The following is an 18,780-nucleotide window of genomic DNA, read 5'->3' on the forward strand; positions in this document are numbered from 1 at the left end:
ATGGCTCAGGGCTCAAGTCAGCTCTCTGCTCCCGTCTGATCTGATCGCTGTCCTCCTGGACACTGAGCCAGGGCAACCCCGGCACTAGGAAGGTACCTGGGGTCCAGGGGTGTCACCAATGATGTAACAAAGAGGTCCCATTGTCACCCGGCACCCGGGCCAGGTGTGCACAGGCAGGCACTGGAACATCCACACCCAACTATGACAGCACAGGCACCCGGGGGGCTGCACGCACAAGCTCTCTGGGGGGAAGGTGTAGAAGAGGTGTCTCAGCCTTGGGAGGAGATGGCATAAAAGGAGGGGATGCAGTCCCCGCAGTCCCATGGCCAGGGCAGCAGCTCTTCAAACCTTCAAGCACTGTTCAAACATCCTAAGTCAGCCATCCTCGGCTTTTTACCCACTTTTTGGAGATGAGTGATCCTGCTCTGATCAAAATGGAAGTTTACCTACCGTAACTAGAACTAACATCAAGTAAATATAGGAATTTACCAGAAGGTGGCAGTCTTGTCCATCATGTCTCAAAAAAAAAAAAAAAAAAAAAAAAAAAACAAACCCAAAAAAAAACAACCTGAATTTTTTTTCCCCTCACAACTTGAAGTTGCAGCCAGTCCTTCTGAATTGCCTTCCTATTTAAAGCCTCAGCTACGGTGAGCTTTTCCTTAAAAGTTAATCTGTTTATTTTGCAAAATCATTAAAATCCTATGTTATCTGTTAGGCTCTGTATAAATCAGGCTACCTGATTTTGAGAGTATTATCAATAAATGCTACATAAACTGAGAAATAGAGCTTCGAGTGGTTATTTTAGAATTATTTGTGATCTTGGGTTTGCTGGCCCCTCCATGATCCAGATCCAGTCAGATCCAGAGAGCACAACATCTTTAGTAACTGGTTTCCTATGTCTTTATAGCTCACCTCACATGCAGTTGGAGTAAAGGTCAGTTACCAGTGCCGGTTACCAACAGAATGAAAATGAAACAAAACAAGAAATAAATCCAAAATTTTTTGCGCATTTGGAATACAGGAACTTGGAGAATTCAGAAATAAGAACTTGCCTGCTTATTGTGAGTGTTTATTTTTAAAAGACATGCTGGTATTTCTCAAAACAGGTTAGACAAGCGACTTACTTTGCTTTGAAATATATTCAGATGTAATGGACAACAGTCATGTGTGAAAGGAACTCCTCTAATCTTTCAGAACTTAAAATGGCTTCAGAAAGGACATTTTACATCTATGGTATTTCAAGACGTCCTTTGAACTACAAACAGCCCTTGCTACAAGTGAGATCTAGATCCAGCAGATTAAATGTCCTTAATAAGTAAATTTTGGAATTTGAAACATCTAATTATTTATTAGATATTTCTAATTATAATCATAATCTTTGTACTCCACTAGGGTAGTTTGGGAATTGGTGATTTTTAGAAGAGGAAGCGTGTGTAAAGACAAGAATTCTTGTCTTGTCTTTTTATTATCCGCCTTTTGTGTTTTTGAAGACTTGGGTAAGAAAATGTTTTATGTGTGTCGCTGAATTGAAAAAGAAAACAAATTTCTATGGAATTCTTAGAATGAACTCACCTCAATTAAAAGTGCTGTTCTTGTTGCTCTGGATAAGTTCTTTTTTGTAAAAATACAGTAGTATAATATAGGAAGGTAATGTCAATTAATATCCTAATGAGGTTACAGCTGGCTACTATAATGTTGGTTTTCCTTTTCATTAAGTGCTCTAACTGAATCTCTTTTCCAAGCTTCATTTAAAGGAGAAAAGGTGTTTCAAAAAAGCCAACAGTGATGATGTTCCAGATATAAATGTGGATGAATTCACTGCTTTTGGACATCCTGAAGAAGGGGAATATATGATGGGAAGACTGGGGAGAGTGTCTTTATCAGCCTGTGTATACAGATGCAACATCTTTTTAATGCATGTGCTTAGTCCAATACAACAGAAACTATGCTTTTTAGCAGTTAATTTGTATTGCTTTTACAGACCAAATAAAATATCAACTGCCAGGAGGAGCTCCATGCAAAACCAGCCTCTGTTGGTCTTGACATAACTGTTGAGTATGTGTCCTGGTTTGGGCCAGGATAAAGGTGATTTTCTGTCTTGTACTTTTGCTTTCAGCTAAGTCTCCTGTAAGTAGTTGCACTTGCTGAAATTAACAGCAAGTTTCTCAGACAGCGTGTGTTTCTAAAGTTGTGTAGTTTAGTTTCCAACCCATAAGTCTCTCTCCCTTATTCTCTCTCCTTTCTTATCAGGGAGGAGAGAGAGATTAATAGAGAGTGTCTGTTACTCAGTTTAATTGCCGAGTGTTAAACCGTGACAGTATGGACAGACAAGACACTACTACAAGTACAGGTACGCTCACCTTACTGGGAAACACAGGACCAAAAGAGGATCTAGTTTTCCTAACAGCTTCATAAAGTTGCAGAAAGGGAGATATCTGAGGCCTATAGTATTGATCACATGGATGCCATGTAATACTCTCAACAAGGTATCAACATCGCAGTTAATGGGAGAGAGTAATCTTAACCTCAGTCAAGGCAAATACTGCAAACATATCTGTGTCACCCACTTCAACTTTTTCCTCCAGATGTGTAAGCATGAAACCATCTACTTAGCAGCCCATTCAGTATCAAGCAGGCCTTCTTCACTATCTATTTGGGTAATCGTGGGGATACTAAAATAAACAGTTCTGTTGATGGTAAATCTTGACTTTAATGTCTGCTTAGTTCAACTGTTTACAAAGTTACTATTACCTTACTGTTGGATTCTCGTTTAATCAACACAAGTATTTTTTTATATGTAGACAGATGCATTGATTTAATTTGTTGGGACTGGTCTGTAAAGCCTGTCTTGGTAGAGTGAAAGCACTTTCATGTTATGTTTGATGTCATTAAGTGAACTTGCTTAAGAGAAAAGATGAAACTACATGCTTTAAGGCAAAAAGTGACTTTAAACTTCACTAATGTGACCTACTAGCTGCAAGGGAAGTTTCAGAATGGGTTTCTGTTGAGAAGGATCAGTTTGTGAATGACTCTGTCAAGGATGATGATGGAATACTCAACCCCCAGGAGCTGTTATCCTGGAAAGTACCTTATAACGAGGGTATTGGATAAGAGGTGGGATGTGTTTTGACTGCTGTTTGGATTATAATTAATGCAGTGGAATTTCGAAGGTATCACAACAAAACGATAGATGCACTGAGATTTATCATGTCTCAGTAGTTGAAAAAGAATGCTTAGTAGATACTTGCATATATTTTTAGCCTTTTTTTTTTTTTTTTTCAGTTTGACAAAGAATCCAGGTTCTTCCATAGCCTTAGGCAAATTTCAAGCTCCTGTTAATTTTATCAATGTTTAAATTAACAAAGTGCTTGTCTGCATGCTTGCATAGCTTCACTGGTTTGATCCTATTTGGCAAAGTATTAGTTATTTTCAGGATGCAGCATTTCCAGCTCCAAGCTATCCTTTCTTCCTCTGTCTTAGAAAAAACACAGAGAAAACCTTCCAAGAAGCAACAAGAAAAACCTCTCAAAGGGAGAACACTGATCTCAATGCTGATTTTAAGGTAGAAGCTATTCTTGTTATAGCATGTATATTATATGTATATATAAATATACATATTCTGTAGAGAGGGTAATGCCCCATGTGAAGTGTTTCACACCCTACCCTTCTCATGAGAAGAAAAGTCACATTTGAGGGCCATTCCACAGGTTTGGTCCTCAAAGCAGAATCCTTTGTGCTGTGTAAGTGCTGCTCAAGTGGATCTGTGCCAAGGCCTCTGAATGAGGGAGTAAGGAAATTCTTGCCAGTTAGGAAGCTTAGGCATCATCAACTAGCCTGAGATCCTTCCATAAAACACAATAGCTTGTGGAAACATAAAGCTACATAAAGAATGATAAGGTGCGCTTAATACGGAAGAAAAACAATGAAGTAGGGGAGAGAAAAAACCAAAGAGCCACTAAGGCCAGACTTTCTGCTCTTCAGCTTGTCTTCTCCTTTTCTACAATTAACCTACTGCCATGACTTATAATAGCTGTTCTTCTTGGAATTCTGAAAAAAAATTCTCTTGGGTATGATTTTTACATTAATAATCATTATTATATTCACACCTTCTGGTTTTTTTAGTTTGAAAATATCAGAGCTTCATATCTTTCTTCCACTAGCTATTAAATGTCAAGACGCTCTATTCAGCCTTTCTGGTGAAGCTGAGAAGTAATATACAATAAAATATATTAGTGCTTTAGAAAACACTCACAAGACGCATGAGTATTAGAATATCATTCCAAAAAATTAATAGAAAAGAAATAAAGAACAAGGGAATATCATTCCTGACAACTTAGGGAAATGAAGGGAGCCCAGTATCTCAGAGAGACCAATTAAGTTTTGTACATCCTCCCACTTAAAAGTGAACGCCAGAACACGACTCACATGAATTGTTTGTTATAGTGTGTGAAGTACTCAAAACCCGACATCCTATTTTCTCTAGTTCTTTTAGGATAAGGTGCTTTGTGGTGAGGCTCAGAGGTAAGAAACAATAAAATATATTAGTGCTTTCAAAAACATGCCAGGGAAAAAAGGAATATCGTTCCTGACGACTGCATTCTGATGTGGGGCCTGTTGCAGGCATCAGGTTTAAATCTGCTGCTGTGCAAAATGTGCCTTGGGAAGCCAGGATGTCGAAGACACTGCTTAACTCTTAACATCTGAAAACACTCCAGAGCCAAAGGAAAATGGGAATATTATCCTGAAAAGTATTTTCTTATGTCAGAGTCTTTTCAGCCATCTATTCACTGTAATTTTGCCTCCTTGCAATGCATGACTTAGGAAGCAGAAGGTAGCTGGGATCTCAAAGACACTGTTTAACTCCTGTCACATTCTCCCAGGTAGAAGATAAAACTAGAAAAGTACTCAGCCCAATTGTTTTATAGTTTGAAAGTGTCAGAGCTTGCTTCTTTCACATGTTATTTACGGGTGAGATATTTTATTCAGCGTTTTTGGTGAATCTGAGAGTTAAAATACAAGAAAATATCTCAGTGCATTAAAAAGTACTCCAGGGACAAAAAGAATAAGGCAGTATAATTTCTGAAAACTGGTTTCTGATGTGGGAGCTGTTTCAGCCATGTGTTTCTATTAGTTTTGAGCTGCTGAATATTTTATAATTATATATAATATTTTTTATTGTGAATATTTTTCTTTCTCTTTAGCATGGGACGATGTTACAATAGTTCAGCAGTTTCAAAAAAGCATCAGATTGAAAACAAATAGATGGCTGAAACAGCTCCCACATCTGAATACAGTTGTCAGGAATGATATTCCTTTACACTTTTTGTCCCTGGAATGCTTCAAAACACTAAGATATTCTATTGTATTTTATCTGTCAACGTCACCAAAAATTCTAACCTAATTAGGTGGCCGAAACAGCTCCCCAATCAGAATGCAGTTGTCAGGAACGATATTCCCTTATTCCTTTTTCCCCGGAGTGTTTTCAAAAGCACTAGTATATTTTTATTGTATATTACTTCTCATCCTCACCAGAAATGCTGAATAGAGCGTTTTGACATTAAATAGCAAGTGGAAGAAAGATATCAAGCTCTGAAATTTTCAAACTATAAAACAGTTAGTGTGAATATACTTGAAAGCATTCTCTTTTACATTGAAGTTTGCTACAAGAGTTAAGCAGTGTCTTGTTTATACTGGCCTCATTTCACTTCTTAAGGCACATTTTGCACAGCAGCAGTTCTAAGATAAATAGATGACTGAAGCAGCTACTGAGTCAGAATGCAGTGCTAGGCTATCTATCCCACCTTTACCTGGTTGCAAAGGTAGCACCACCACATGTCAGCTCATGGCGTGTCCCAGTTTACTTGCAGCGGTCTGATAGGAGGACACTTTCTCCTAATGGTGGAAAACCAGGGTGCAGGCAGGAGCAGAGCTTGACTTGTCTGTCATCCTGTCCAATATACCCACTATCTCCTCAGGCATTATCTCTACGCCTGCAACAAGGTCAAAGCCCAGGAAGAGGCTGTCCTGGTATTGGCAGACCTTGCCAGCAACTTCAGGTATTGTTGCTGTGGCAGCATCAGGGTCACCCCAGAACATCCCTGAAAGCACGAGGGAATGAGATGACAGTGCACGCTGCACAAACTTCTTAGAAAGAGGGACAACCATTTCCAAAATCTCCAAACTCTGATGGACTCAGCTTGGTATGAATGGAGGGTGTGTAGTTTCCCCTAAAAAGAAAAACCCTAACAGTTCAATAAAGATTGCCATAGATAACCAGGTAGAGCCAATGCCCAGTGAACAGAGCAGAGCAGAGCAGAACAGAACAGAGCATTGATGTCACACACAACAAAGCCAATGCCCCTTGCCCAACACCCCCAATCAACAAGCAACAATCAGACTAAAGAGGTTTAAATCACCGCTTGTATCAGAGTCCTGCTTTTCGCTTCCTCTCAGATGCCCCAGAAGGACCTTCTTGAAAAGTTGCTGCAGGAAGGAGCCCCCAGCCCCCACAGAGGAGCTGCTGTTTGCTAAGAGGAACGGGAACCCGGGAGGGGCTGTGCTCACGGCAGCTTTTGTGCCCCCCGCCCCAGGAGTTTCCCACCCCCACCCCCAGGACACGGCCCCTGCCCAGCTGCAGGGCATCAGCCCGAGTGCCCGGCCCGGCTGCTCACGGCCGGGGCTGCTGCGGGGCTCTGACACGGAGGGGACTCAGCCAGGACGCTGCGTGCTCAGGGGCTGCACAGAGACGAGCTGGGCAGCAACACTTCCTCTTCTTCCTCCGCAGGGCACAACCCAGAACTGCACACAAAGCTGGAGCTCCACAGCACCGCTCAGAGGCAGACTACATGAGAATCATCAAACCACAGACAGGTTTGCTTTTTCCCCAGATGTCTCTGAGGGAAGCTGCCGCTGAACAGCCTGACCGTGACACTGCAGGGATGCAGAGTGTTCTGCATTTACCATCACCAGAGAGGTGAGAAAATGGAGCCCGAAAAACTCCCAGGATTCTGTGATGCGTTGAGCCCAGGATCACCCATCGGTCCCAGGATCAGAGCCCAGGTCCCATACAACAGATGTCACCACATGCTGTGCTTTCCAAACGCCACGTTTTATTTGGGGACCTCTTTGACCTATTGGAAGCTATGCCAGAGGCCAGGAGGCTGCACGTCCCGCTGCTCTGAGGAGACAAGGAGAGCAGCTCTGGCTCAGCTCTGCCCTGCCCAGCTGTCCCAAGCCGCCTGGGCCCACACGGTGACACGGGCCCTGCCCGGCAAGGCTGGAACCTCCTGTAGCCTCTTGGGCAGCTCGTGATGAATCCAAACAGCCTCCAAGAGGGTATCTTGTTTGGGGGTGCGCTCAGCCGCATGACTCGAGCTGCTCTAGGTCTCTGTGGGAGAGGTCAAAAACTCTGCAGACACCCTGGTGACCTCCTGGAAGTGACAGAAGAGGAATGCAGCAGCTGCTTCTCACTCTCTTGGGAAAGTTGGGATCAGCTGGGAATCTCCGGCTGCTGAGGCAATTCCTCACCTGTACGTGGGCTGTAAGAACTCAGCACCAGCTGATGATGCCCGTGACACTGAGCAGGACTGCTGTGAGGAGCAAGCGTTCATCCTCATCCTCAGGTGTGACCAGGGCTGTCCCCGTGGAGGTGTGCTTGCTGACGAGGCTCATCATTCCAGGTGGAATGCCCTCCATTTTACACTCTGCCTTCTTCCTGCAGCTGCCAAAAAAATCCCTGAAGACAAAGCAGTTTTGGGGTTTATAAGAGCTCTGCTGAGTTAAACCCTGACTCCCTTCTGCCCTGTGCCTCATCGCACCACCCCCCAAAAGAAGGGTAACCTGGCTTTCCAACAAGCTGGGGCCAGGGCACTCACAGGGCTAAGCTGATGCGCAGGTAGCAGGAGAGGCCAGGACAAATGCTGTGTGCTCTGCACGCTCGGGGATCATCATCCCACCAGGACCTTCACCCCAGCACAGCCACTTCCTCCGCCTGGGATGACATTAGGGAGGTTTAACTGGGAGAGTCAGGGCACAGGAGAGTTCTGGGGGCACTCCTTTGGACTTAGACAGTCGGGCACAGCCTGGGGGTGCACATTAGGGTCTGGAGAACAGCAGCCATGACGGGGCAGTGGTGCAAGTCCCGTCAGGAAGATGGTGGCAGCAAGATTGTCCTTGACCCACCTCATCAGCGCCAGAAGCACAGTCTTCGTAAGGACCATCTCTGTCTCTGCAGCTCCGTCGCCGTCTGCAGGATGTGCAAGGTCTCACCTGCTTGGGACCTGACTGAGGCATCAGGGTCCTTATCAAAGGGCTTGACGACTGCAACAGAAAAAAGCGAGCAGTGGTGAAAGGCTGCTGTCTGCACAGACCCTTCTATGCAAGCCCCATCCCTCTCTTTCCCTAACTAGGAGGAGCAGCTGGGACCAAGGGAGCAGCTGGAAGCTGCTGCTCAGGAATCCCAGGCTCCCAGACTGGGCTGGGCTGGAAGGGACCTTCTTAATGATCACCTAGTCCCAAGCCAACCCCCCCACCACGGGCAGGGACACCTCCCACTAGGCCGGGGAGCTCCAAGCCACAGCCAGCCTGGCCATGAACACTTCCAGGGATGGGACAGTCACAGCTTCTCCCTCCTTTCCCTGCAGCAGAGCCAGGAACGGCAGCACCCTGCCCAGGCTCTCTCCCTGCCCCACTAGCACTCCTCTGACCCTACTCACCATTCCACAGAACCTCCAGCGTCTCTTCAGGTGGATTCCTCCCCAGGTGCTGCACAGCAGTCCCTGTGCACAGAGCTCCCGTCAGACCTCCCCCTCCCCAGCACTGCGGCAGCACCGCCCCCGGCCCGGCCAGCTCGGCCGCACGCCCTCCTGCCCAGCGCTCTGCAGGGATGGCCCCGGGCAAGTCCCCGAGGGCGCTGCTGACACTGAGCCAGGCGGCCACCAAGGCCACCAAGACCAGGGCAGGGCAGAGGGGGCAGCGGGAGGCCAGGGCCCTGCCCGGGACGGCCACAGGGCTGCTCCTGCCTGCCAGGGCAGCGCCGGGGGCTGGGGCCGGGCTGCCAGAAGAGGGTCCCCGGGGGCTGTGGCTCACCGATGAACCTGATGGCCTCCGCTCTCACGCTGGCCCGAGAGTCCTGCAGGTAGGGCAGGCTGAAACGCACGTAGTCTTCCACCCTGCTCCTGTCCTGCTTCAGCTGGAGAGTGCCCAAGGTCATGTCATGGGGCTGGCACAGAGCATTCCCTGTGTGCCAGAGCAGTCCCTCTGCCCATCCCACCCCTTCTCCCCCAGGCCATTCCTTTCTGCCAGCCAGGAGTCCCAGGGGCCCGAGATGCAGCCAGAGTCACAGTCAGAGGGGGTCTGGCTGGGGGTATTGTGACCCCTCTTTGCTGCTGCCAGGGCCCAGGTGGGCGGGGGGCTCCTGAAGCACCCAGGGGCTGGGGGGAAGAGGGGCCTGCAGAAGCAGCCCTGGCTGCGCCCCAGAGAAAGGGGAAGGAAGGGGGACTGAGGTCCAAGCTGTGCATTCTGCTCTGGATCAGGGCCAGCCAGAAACAGCTGCACATCCACACCCTGGGCACATGGAGCATCCCTTGTCCAGCCCAGGCCCTGGCACCTGGGGGTCATCCTCACCAAAGTCTCTCCAATCACCCAGCTCTTCCTCTTCTTGATTGCCCTCTTGAGCTTCCTCCAGCCCAGGAACTTTGCACTGACGAGCAGGGCTTTGCCAGAGGCCTGCAAAACAGCAGCAGGTGGGAGCTGGCACCACAGCTCAGAGAAGGAGAGCTGTCCTCCCCCTCCTCTTGGCAAGGCTGCCAGCTGTCCCCAGCTACTTATGGGAAGAGGCAGCTGGGGACAGAGCCTGAATGCCTGGGCTTCAATGCCCGAGGCAGGGACACGGGGCACCCACCACCTCAGCTATGGCACTCTCACAGCCATCACAAGAAAAATGGGCAAGAGCTGATGAGCTGCTGCTGCCAGGGCTGGGGCAGAGGGAAGGAAGGGCAAAGCAGGTGCTCAGATTTCAACTCTGTACCTCGGCCATACTCCTGCTCTCAGTATCCATGTGCAGGAAGAGAGAGACCACGACCCTACGTATCGCCTTCTTCATCTCTCCCCTGTCCCTGCTCGCCACAGCCTTCATCATCTCCCCAAAGAGGCTGAGGGAGAGCTCTTGCACCTGGCCAGACTCCTGGTAGGAAGGAAGACGGTGTGACTGCAGCTACAGTTTCTCCCCACCCACGGTGACCAAGGCTATTAACGTGGTCAATGTGAGGGGAGATGCTGGGCTCAGGGCACCTCTATAGAGGCTGAGGCCAAGGAGAAGCCATGCTGGGTGCAGAGCCCAGCAGCCCTCTCAGCAGAGCCCAGGGGCGTGAGGAGGGCAGCAGCCCTGCCCATGTGCTGCCCGCAGGGCTGGGCTGGAGGGCAGCTGTCCTTGCCCCATGACCCTCTATGGGGTCAGTTTCCCAAATCAGCCTTACATCACCAAAGAGGGCTGGGAGCTCCTCCACCAGCAGCAGAGCGACGGGGCTGGCCTCTTTCCTCTTCAGGAGACGCATCATGGTTTGGAAGAGCAGCAAGGCTCCCATCCTGATGTTTGTCGATGGATCCTTCAGGCACATCAGGATGCTCTCCACAACAGAGCTGTCCCGCATTTCTCTTGCCTGGAGGAAACAGAGAATTTCTGAGAGGGTGGAGCAGTGGAGGAGCAGTGGAGGAGCAGCCTGGCACAAACGCCCTGCGTGCTGAGCACCAGCCTCCCACCCAGGTTCCTGGCAGGCGCTGCGCGTGCCGATGGGGATGAAGGAGAGTGCAAGGAGAGCAAAGGCTCTGTGGCCCCTGCTCAGCCACCCCTCTCTCTGCTGACAGCCACCTCCTTCCTCTCAGCCAGGCCCAAGCCAGCGCGTTACCCCTGCCCCAGCCCCAGGCTGCCAACGCGGCTCCGCCTGACTACGCCTCGCTCACCATCCGCGGATCTCCTGCGAGCGCCACCAAGCCCCCGAGTGCCAGCAGACGGACTGTCTGATTGCCGTGGCTCAGGTAGGAGTGGAGGAGGCGCATGTCATTCCGATCCTTTCCAAGGTCCTGGCAGCCCAGCAACTGAAAGAACAGCGGTGAGAGACGGGCAGAGCTGCAGGACCCTGGCACTCTGCAGCTCCTGGTTACCACTGCCAGCTCGGGGCCTGGGGGCTGACACAGCCCCTCCGGGGGGCAGCCCTGCCTGTGGACACGTGGGGGTGCTGAGCACTGCCCCAGCAGGAAGGGCTGGATGGAGGCCCCAGGGACTGACTGGCAGCAGAGCCCTCTGTCCCAGCTCCAGGGACTGTCATCCCACCCGGCGGCAGCCGCCTGTGCCAGAGGGACGGCTTCAGGAGCATCTGGCAGAGGCACTGACTGCTGCCCACCAGGCTTACCTCAGTATAGAAAGTCATGGCAAAGTTGAGCTGCCATTCCCTCCTCTGGTCAAGAATCTCTTTTACGTGTTGGAACAGGAGGTATCGCTGCTTAGCGGGGCTCTTCCTCATCTCTCTGGGCAGGGCAGGGAAGGAAAAGCAGTGCTGGCAGTGAGCAGGGCAGGCAAAGCCTTGCTGGGATTGTCCTGCCCAGCCCAGCCAGGATAGCCTAGGCCAGGACACGCCTTTGCCCCCAGCCACAGCCTCCACAGCACTTGCTGCTGACTGTGCCCTGCTCTCTCCCCAGGCAAGGAGCACCCCTTGCCACTCGGATCGCTCCCTGGCCAGCGCTGCGGCTGCAGCCCGGGGCCTGGGTGCCTGGGGGCTCCTCTGCTCTCACCTGGCCAGCAAGCTGACTCCTCTCTCGAGGGTGTCCACATCCAGCATCATGTCCCAGCCGCCCTCCTTCTGGATGTTTTGGACGTGCCCTTGAAAGCCAGCAGCGTCCAGCAGAGCTTTAATGCCCTCCACTGCCACCCTGTGGGCAGAGCAAGGTCCAGTTACACACAGAGCAGGGGCCCTGGCCGAGGGCCCAGGGGAATGGCAGGGGAAGGGGATGGCGCACCCCAAAGGGCTGGCTTCATCGGCCTGAGGCGGCTCCTGTCCCAGGATCACTGTTCCCAGGGAAACCTTGTAGATCAAGCTCATGAGGAGCCTGGGGAAGAGCAGTTCCAGGATCCCCTGACAGCGGGGCTGCTGACTGAGCCTGGACAGGACCTGCCTTGCCTGCAGAAGGACACAGGGACAGCTCTCAGTGCAAGGAAGCTGCTAGGGCACTGCCAAAGCCCCTGGGCTGCACGTGGAGTGCGGCTCAGGCACCAGCCCAGCCCACAGAGACACCCATGGAGGCTGTGACCCATCTGCCAGGCCACGGCCCAGCAGCCCTGGGGGCTCCCCTCCTGCTTCAGGGTGGCCCCACAAGCCTCCCTGGGCCAGCACGGTGACCCCCCCCCCCCCCCCTCTGGCACCCAACTCCGGCCCCTGCCCCAGGTTTCCAGCTGCAGTGCGGGGCAGGGGGTGCAGGCAGTGGGGAAGCAGAGTGCTGCCCAGATAGGGGCAGGGTTCCTATTTGTCCTTGGGGAGCTCCTGGGGCAGCCTCGTGGGGCTGGAACAAGGGCGTTGGTGCAGGGCAGGTCCCTGCTGGCCCTGAGGGGCTGTGTCCCCAAGGCCTGGAGGAGGGGGCTGTTTGGGGCAGGCAGGAGGGGATGTGTCTCTTTTCCTGGGGAGCCAGGAACAGCCTTGAAGGGGAGCAAGACCTGCTCTGGTCACTCACAGATGGGATAGCACGCTTTGCTCTCCAGCCCTGGATCACGCTGAGCAGCCGGTCAAGAACTGTCACAGAAGTGCTGGGCAGGGACAGCAGCATCTCCCACATGGCCAGCGCAGCGCTGCAAGCCAGAACACTCTGTTAGCAGGGCTGCCTTGGCCACTGTGCTGTGCCTGGGCTATGGAGCAAGTCCCCAGGGCTCTTGGGGCTCATACTTGTCACAGGAGGGACTGATCCTCAACAGGGTCTGAACGGTTTCCTCGGGGCAGCACTCGCTCAGCAGCCCAAGCATAGATCTCAGGACAAACCGCGATGGTTCCGCGCGCACGTGCTCCACGTTTCTGTGGATGCACCTCAAGATTTTTTCTACCTGCAGGGAACAGAGGGGAGGATGGTGCTGCCACTGGACTGCAACCATCCCCTCAGATGCCACACCCAGGGGTCCCTCCCAGCAGCCCAAGGCCCAGGCTCCCTGGCCAGGTCCTGGTGTTCCACTCCCAAAGATGCAGCACAGATCTTGGGCCAGCTGTCTCCCCTGAGGGAGCTGAGGCTCCTTACCCAGGGATCATTTGCTACATTTTCCTGGGAACAGCAGCAAAGCCTGGCTCTGCCTTCATGTCCCTGGGGTCCCTCCCAGCCTCAGGGAAGAATCCCCACACCACTCTGCCATGGCCAGAAGGTGGCCAGAGCCCCTTCCCACTGCAGCCTCTGCTCCTTTCTATGCCTCTGTACCCCTCAGGGTGCAGAGGGCTTTGAGGGAGAAACCTCCCTGGGGGTTTGCACGGGGGAAACTGTGACCTGCTCTGGAAATGCCAGACCTGCGAGACATCCTGCAGGCTCCTGAGGACGGAGGGTGACAGGCTGGCTATCAGATCTCTCAGCCACTCCATATCCTGGTCCTGCAACAAGAGAAGATTAAGGGGCTCCTTTGTTGATCCCTCGTATGCACAGGACTCTGCAGCCTTTTTTTTTTTTTTTTTTTTTTTGCCTTTTTCCCCAGCTTTGCCCAGAGGGCAGCTGTCTGGGAAGGCATCTTTGAGCGTGGGGGCAGGTGGAGCAGGCACAAGGCAGGTGGCAGTCTCTGTAGGTACCTCTCCTAACCCTTCTCGAGCATCCTCAAACATCTCCTGGCCCTCTTCCTTCTCCTCAGCTGAATACCAGGGATCTTTAACAAAGCAAGGGAGGAGGGTGAGCTGAAGGTGCTGGCAGGAGAGACTAAAGGGCCCTCAGCCAGCACCCAGCTGTGTGCCAGCTCCCGAGGACAGAGCCAGCCCTGGGCGGGGGGGCCCAAAGAGGGCACTTGGCACGGAGCAGGCCGGGGATGTGCCCAGCAGCCCCTGCCATGCAGGAGCACAGCAAAGCAGCCACAAACCGCTCACTCACCTGTCTCCAGCTGCTGGGCCATCGTGTCTGGAACGGGGAGACTGATCTCTTCCGCCTCATCCTCCACCCAGGCCAGGTGGAGCTGGCTCCCGGACCTCCGCTCAGTCCTGGGGAAGGAGGAGAGGCCATGGGGGGTGGGCACGGGGGTGGCAGTGCTGCTGCTGGCCCCAAGGCTGCACGGCCTGCAGGGAGAGCCCGTGGGGCCGTGGGGGCTGCATGGGGGGCAGGGAGATGTCTGGGACAGGCTCTGCACGGGGCAGTGAATCTCCTGGGGATGGAGGCTCATGGGCAGCCTGTGAAGAACCACAGCCCTCAGGGGCTGGGCAGAAGCTCCCGATGGACAAACCACAAAGGCCTTTCACGATCCCTCACATTTGACCCCACGGTGCCCACCCAGCCCCAGCCCCTGGCTCTTACCTCTCTGGGGGACCAAGCAGCCTCTGGGAGTTGCCGTGGTTCTCTTGGGAACCACGGCAGCTTTTGCGAACTACAAAAAAACCAGACATGGCTCAGGGCTCAAGTCAGCTCTCTGCTCCCGTCTGATCTGATCGCTGTCCTCCTGGACACTGAGCCAGGGCAACCCCGGCACTAGGAAGGTACCTGGGGTCCAGGGGTGTCACCAATGATGTAACAAAGAGGTCCCATTGTCACCCGGCACCCAGGCCAGGTGTGCACAGGCAGGCACTGGAACATCCACACCCAACTATGACAGCACAGGCACCCGGGGGGCTGCACGCACAAGCTCTCTGGGGGGAAGGTGTAGAAGAGGTGTCTCAGCCTTGGGAGGAGATGGCATAAAAGGAGGGGATGCAGTCCCCGCAGTCCCATGGCCAGGGCAGCAGCTCTTGATTCAAACCTTCAAGCACTGTTCAAACATCCTAAGTCAGCCATCCTCGGCTTTTTACCCACTTTTTGGAGATGAGTGATCCTGCTCTGATCAAAATGGAAGTTTACCTACCGTAACTAGAACTAACATCAAGTAAATATAGGAATTTACCAGAAGGTGGCAGTCTTGTCCATCATGTCTCAAAAAAAAAAAAAAAAAAAAAAAAAAACAAACCCAAAAAAAAACAACCTGAATTTTTTTTCCCCTCACAACTTGAAGTTGCAGCCAGTCCTTCTGAATTGCCTTCCTATTTAAAGCCTCAGCTACGGTGAGCTTTTCCTTAAAAGTTAATCTGTTTATTTTGCAAAATCATTAAAATCCTATGTTATCTGTTAGGCTCTGTATAAATCAGGCTACCTGATTTTGAGAGTATTATCAATAAATGCTACATAAACTGAGAAATAGAGCTTCGAGTGGTTATTTTAGAATTATTTGTGATCTTGGGTTTGCTGGCCCCTCCATGATCCAGATCCAGTCAGATCCAGAGAGCACAACATCTTTAGTAACTGGTTTCCTATGTCTTTATAGCTCACCTCACATGCAGTTGGAGTAAAGGTCAGTTACCAGTGCCGGTTACCAACAGAATGAAAATGAAACAAAACAAGAAATAAATCCAAAATTTTTTGCGCATTTGGAATACAGGAACTTGGAGAATTCAGAAATAAGAACTTGCCTGCTTATTGTGAGTATTTATTTTTAAAAGACATGCTGGTATTTCTCAAAACAGGTTAGACAAGCGACTTACTTTGCTTTGAAATATGTTCAGATGTAATGGACAACAGTCATGTGTGAAAGGAACTCCTCTAATCTTTCAGAACTTAAAATGGCTTCAGAAAGGACATTTTACATCTATGGTATTTCAAGACGTCCTTTGAACTACAAACAGCCCTTGCTACAAGTGAGATCTAGATCCAGCAGATTAAATGTCCTTAATAAGTAAATTTTGGAATTTGAAACATCTAATTATTTATTAGATATTTCTAATTATAATCATAATCTTTGTACTCCACTAGGGTAGTTTGGGAATTGGTGATTTTTAGAAGAGGAAGCGTGTGTAAAGACAAGAATTCTTGTCTTGTCTTTTTATTATCCGCCTTTTGTGTTTTTGAAGACTTGGGTAAGAAAATGTTTTATGTGTGTCGCTGAATTGAAAAAGAAAACAAATTTCTATGGAATTCTTAGAATGAACTCACCTCAATTAAAAGTGCTGTTCTTGTTGCTCTGGATAAGTTCTTTTTTGTAAAAATACAGTAGTATAATATAGGAAGGTAATGTCAATTAATATCCTAATGAGGTTACAGCTGGCTACTATAATGTTGGTTTTCCTTTTCATTAAGTGCTCTAACTGAATCTCTTTTCCAAGCTTCATTTAAAGGAGAAAAGGTGTTTCAAAAAAGCCAACAGTGATGATGTTCCAGATATAAATGTGGATGAATTCACTGCTTTTGGACATCCTGAAGAAGGGGAATATATGATGGGAAGACTGGGGAGAGTGTCTTTATCAGCCTGTGTATACAGATGCAACATCTTTTTAATGCATGTGCTTAGTCCCAGTACAACAGAAACTATGCTTTTTAGCAGTTAATTTGTATTGCTTTTACAGACCAAATAAAATATCAACTGCCAGGAGGAGCTCCATGCAAAACCAGCCTCTGTTGGTCTTGACATAACTGTTGAGTATGTGTCCTGGTTTGGGCCAGGATAAAGGTGATTTTCTGTCTTGTACTTTTGCTTTCAGCTAAGTCTCCTGTAAGTAGTTGCACTTGCTGAAATTAACAGCAAGTTTCTCAGACAGCGTGTGTTTCTAAAGTTGTGTAGTTTAGTTTCCAACCCATAAGTCTCTCTCCCTTATTCTCTCTCCTTTCTTATCAGGGAGGAGAGAGAGATTAATAGAGAGTGTCTGTTACTCAGTTTAATTGCCGAGTGTTAAACCGTGACAGTATGGACAGACAAGACACTACTACAAGTACAGGTACGCTCACCTTACTGGGAAACACAGGACCAAAAGAGGATCTAGTTTTCCTAACAGCTTCATAAAGTTGCAGAAAGGGAGATATCTGAGGCCTATAGTATTGATCACATGGATGCCATGTAATACTCTCAACAAGGTATCAACATCGCAGTTAATGGGAGAGAGTAATCTTAACCTCAGTCAAGGCAAATACTGCAAACATATCTGTGTCACCCACTTCAACTTTTTCCTCCAGATGTGTAAGCATGAAACCATCTACTTAGCAGCCCATTCAGTATCAAGCAGGCCTTCTTCACTATCTATTTGGGTAATCGTGGGGATACTAAAATAAACAGTTCTGTTGATGGTAAATCTTGACTTTAATGTCTGCTTAGTTCAACTGTTTACAAAGTTACTATTACCTTACTGTTGGATTCTCGTTTAATCAACACAAGTATTTTTTTATATGTAGACAGATGCATTGATTTAATTTGTTGGGACTGGTCTGTAAAGCCTGTCTTGGTAGAGTGAAAGCACTTTCATGTTATGTTTGATGTCATTAAGTGAACTTGCTTAAGAGAAAAGATGAAACTACATGCTTTAAGGCAAAAAGTGACTTTAAACTTCACTAATGTGACCTACTAGCTGCAAGGGAAGTTTCAGAATGGGTTTCTGTTGAGAAGGATCAGTTTGTGAATGACTCTGTCAAGGATGATGATGGAATACTCAACCCCCAGGAGCTGTTATCCTGGAAAGTACCTTATAACGAGGGTATTGGATAAGAGGTGGGATGTGTTTTGACTGCTGTTTGGATTATAATTAATGCAGTGGAATTTCGAAGGTATCACAACAAAACGATAGATGCACTGAGATTTATCATGTCTCAGTAGTTGAAAAAGAATGCTTAGTAGATACTTGCATATATTTTTAGCCTTTTTTTTTTTTTTTTCAGTTTGACAAAGAATCCAGGTTCTTCCATAGCCTTAGGCAAATTTCAAGCTCCTGTTAATTTTATCAATGTTTAAATTAACAAAGTGCTTGTCTGCATGCTTGCATAGCTTCACTGGTTTGATCCTATTTGGCAAAGTATTAGTTATTTTCAGGATGCAGCATTTCCAGCTCCAAGCTATCCTTTCTTCCTCTGTCTTAGAAAAAACACAGAGAAAACCTTCCAAGAAGCAACAAGAAAAACCTCTCAAAGGGAGAACACTGATCTCAATGCTGATTTTAAGGTAGAAGCTATTCTTGTTATAGCATGTATATTATATGTATATATAAATATACATATTCTGTAGAGAGGGTAATGCCCCATGTGAAGTGTTTCACACCCTACCCTTCTCATGAGAAGAAAAGTCACATTTGAGGGCCATTCCACAGGTTTGGTCCTCAAAGCAGAATCCTTTGTGCTGTGTAAGTGCTGCTCAAGTGGATCTGTGCCAAGGCCTCTGAATGAGGGAGTAAGGAAATTCTTGCCAGTTAGGAAGCTTAGGCATCATCAACTAGCCTGAGATCCTTCCATAAAACACAATAGCTTGTGGAAACATAAAGCTACATAAAGAATGATAAGGTGCGCTTAATACGGAAGAAAAACAATGAAGTAGGGGAGAGAAAAAACCAAAGAGCCACTAAGGCCAGACTTTCTGCTCTTCAGCTTGTCTTCTCCTTTTCTACAATTAACCTACTGCCATGACTTATAATAGCTGTTCTTCTTGGAATTCTGAAAAAAAATTCTCTTGGGTATGATTTTTACATTAATAATCATTATTATATTCACACCTTCTGGTTTTTTTAGTTTGAAAATATCAGAGCTTCATATCTTTCTTCCACTAGCTATTAAATGTCAAGA

At 48.8% G+C, this 18,780-nt stretch overlaps 1 protein-coding gene and 1 long non-coding RNA gene across 3 annotated transcripts; both read right to left on the reverse strand.

Moving 5' to 3' along the window:
• Positions 1–7,087: 7,087 nt before the first annotated feature.
• Positions 7,088–10,185, reverse strand: LOC139801023 (maestro heat-like repeat-containing protein family member 7). Of its 2 annotated transcripts, none has more exons than XM_071754701.1 (6): positions 10,028–10,185; positions 9,625–9,726; positions 9,088–9,190; positions 8,715–8,777; positions 7,556–8,319; positions 7,088–7,339 (listed from the first exon to the last, which is right to left on the reverse strand). In XM_071754701.1, exons 1-5 carry the CDS (start codon positions 10,136–10,138, stop codon positions 8,186–8,188), a joined length of 513 nt encoding a protein of 170 aa, XP_071610802.1. In that variant the 5' UTR covers positions 10,139–10,185; the 3' UTR covers positions 7,088–7,339; positions 7,556–8,185. The 2 variants fall into 2 exon arrangements, with proteins under 2 accessions (XP_071610802.1, XP_071610801.1); XM_071754700.1 differs by having other exon boundaries at positions 7,088–7,430; positions 7,528–8,319.
• A 2,757-nt stretch (positions 10,186–12,942) lies between these two features.
• On the reverse strand, positions 12,943–13,881 carry LOC139801295 (uncharacterized). Its single transcript, XR_011728137.1, has 3 exons — positions 13,806–13,881; positions 13,533–13,613; positions 12,943–13,084 (listed from the first exon to the last, which is right to left on the reverse strand). It is a non-coding gene; the product is annotated as an uncharacterized lncRNA (long non-coding RNA).
• Between the last annotated feature and the right edge of the window lie 4,899 nt (positions 13,882–18,780).

This window comes from Heliangelus exortis, chromosome 11 (genome assembly GCF_036169615.1).
Source record: "Heliangelus exortis chromosome 11, bHelExo1.hap1, whole genome shotgun sequence".
NCBI lineage: Eukaryota > Metazoa > Chordata > Aves > Apodiformes > Trochilidae > Heliangelus > Heliangelus exortis.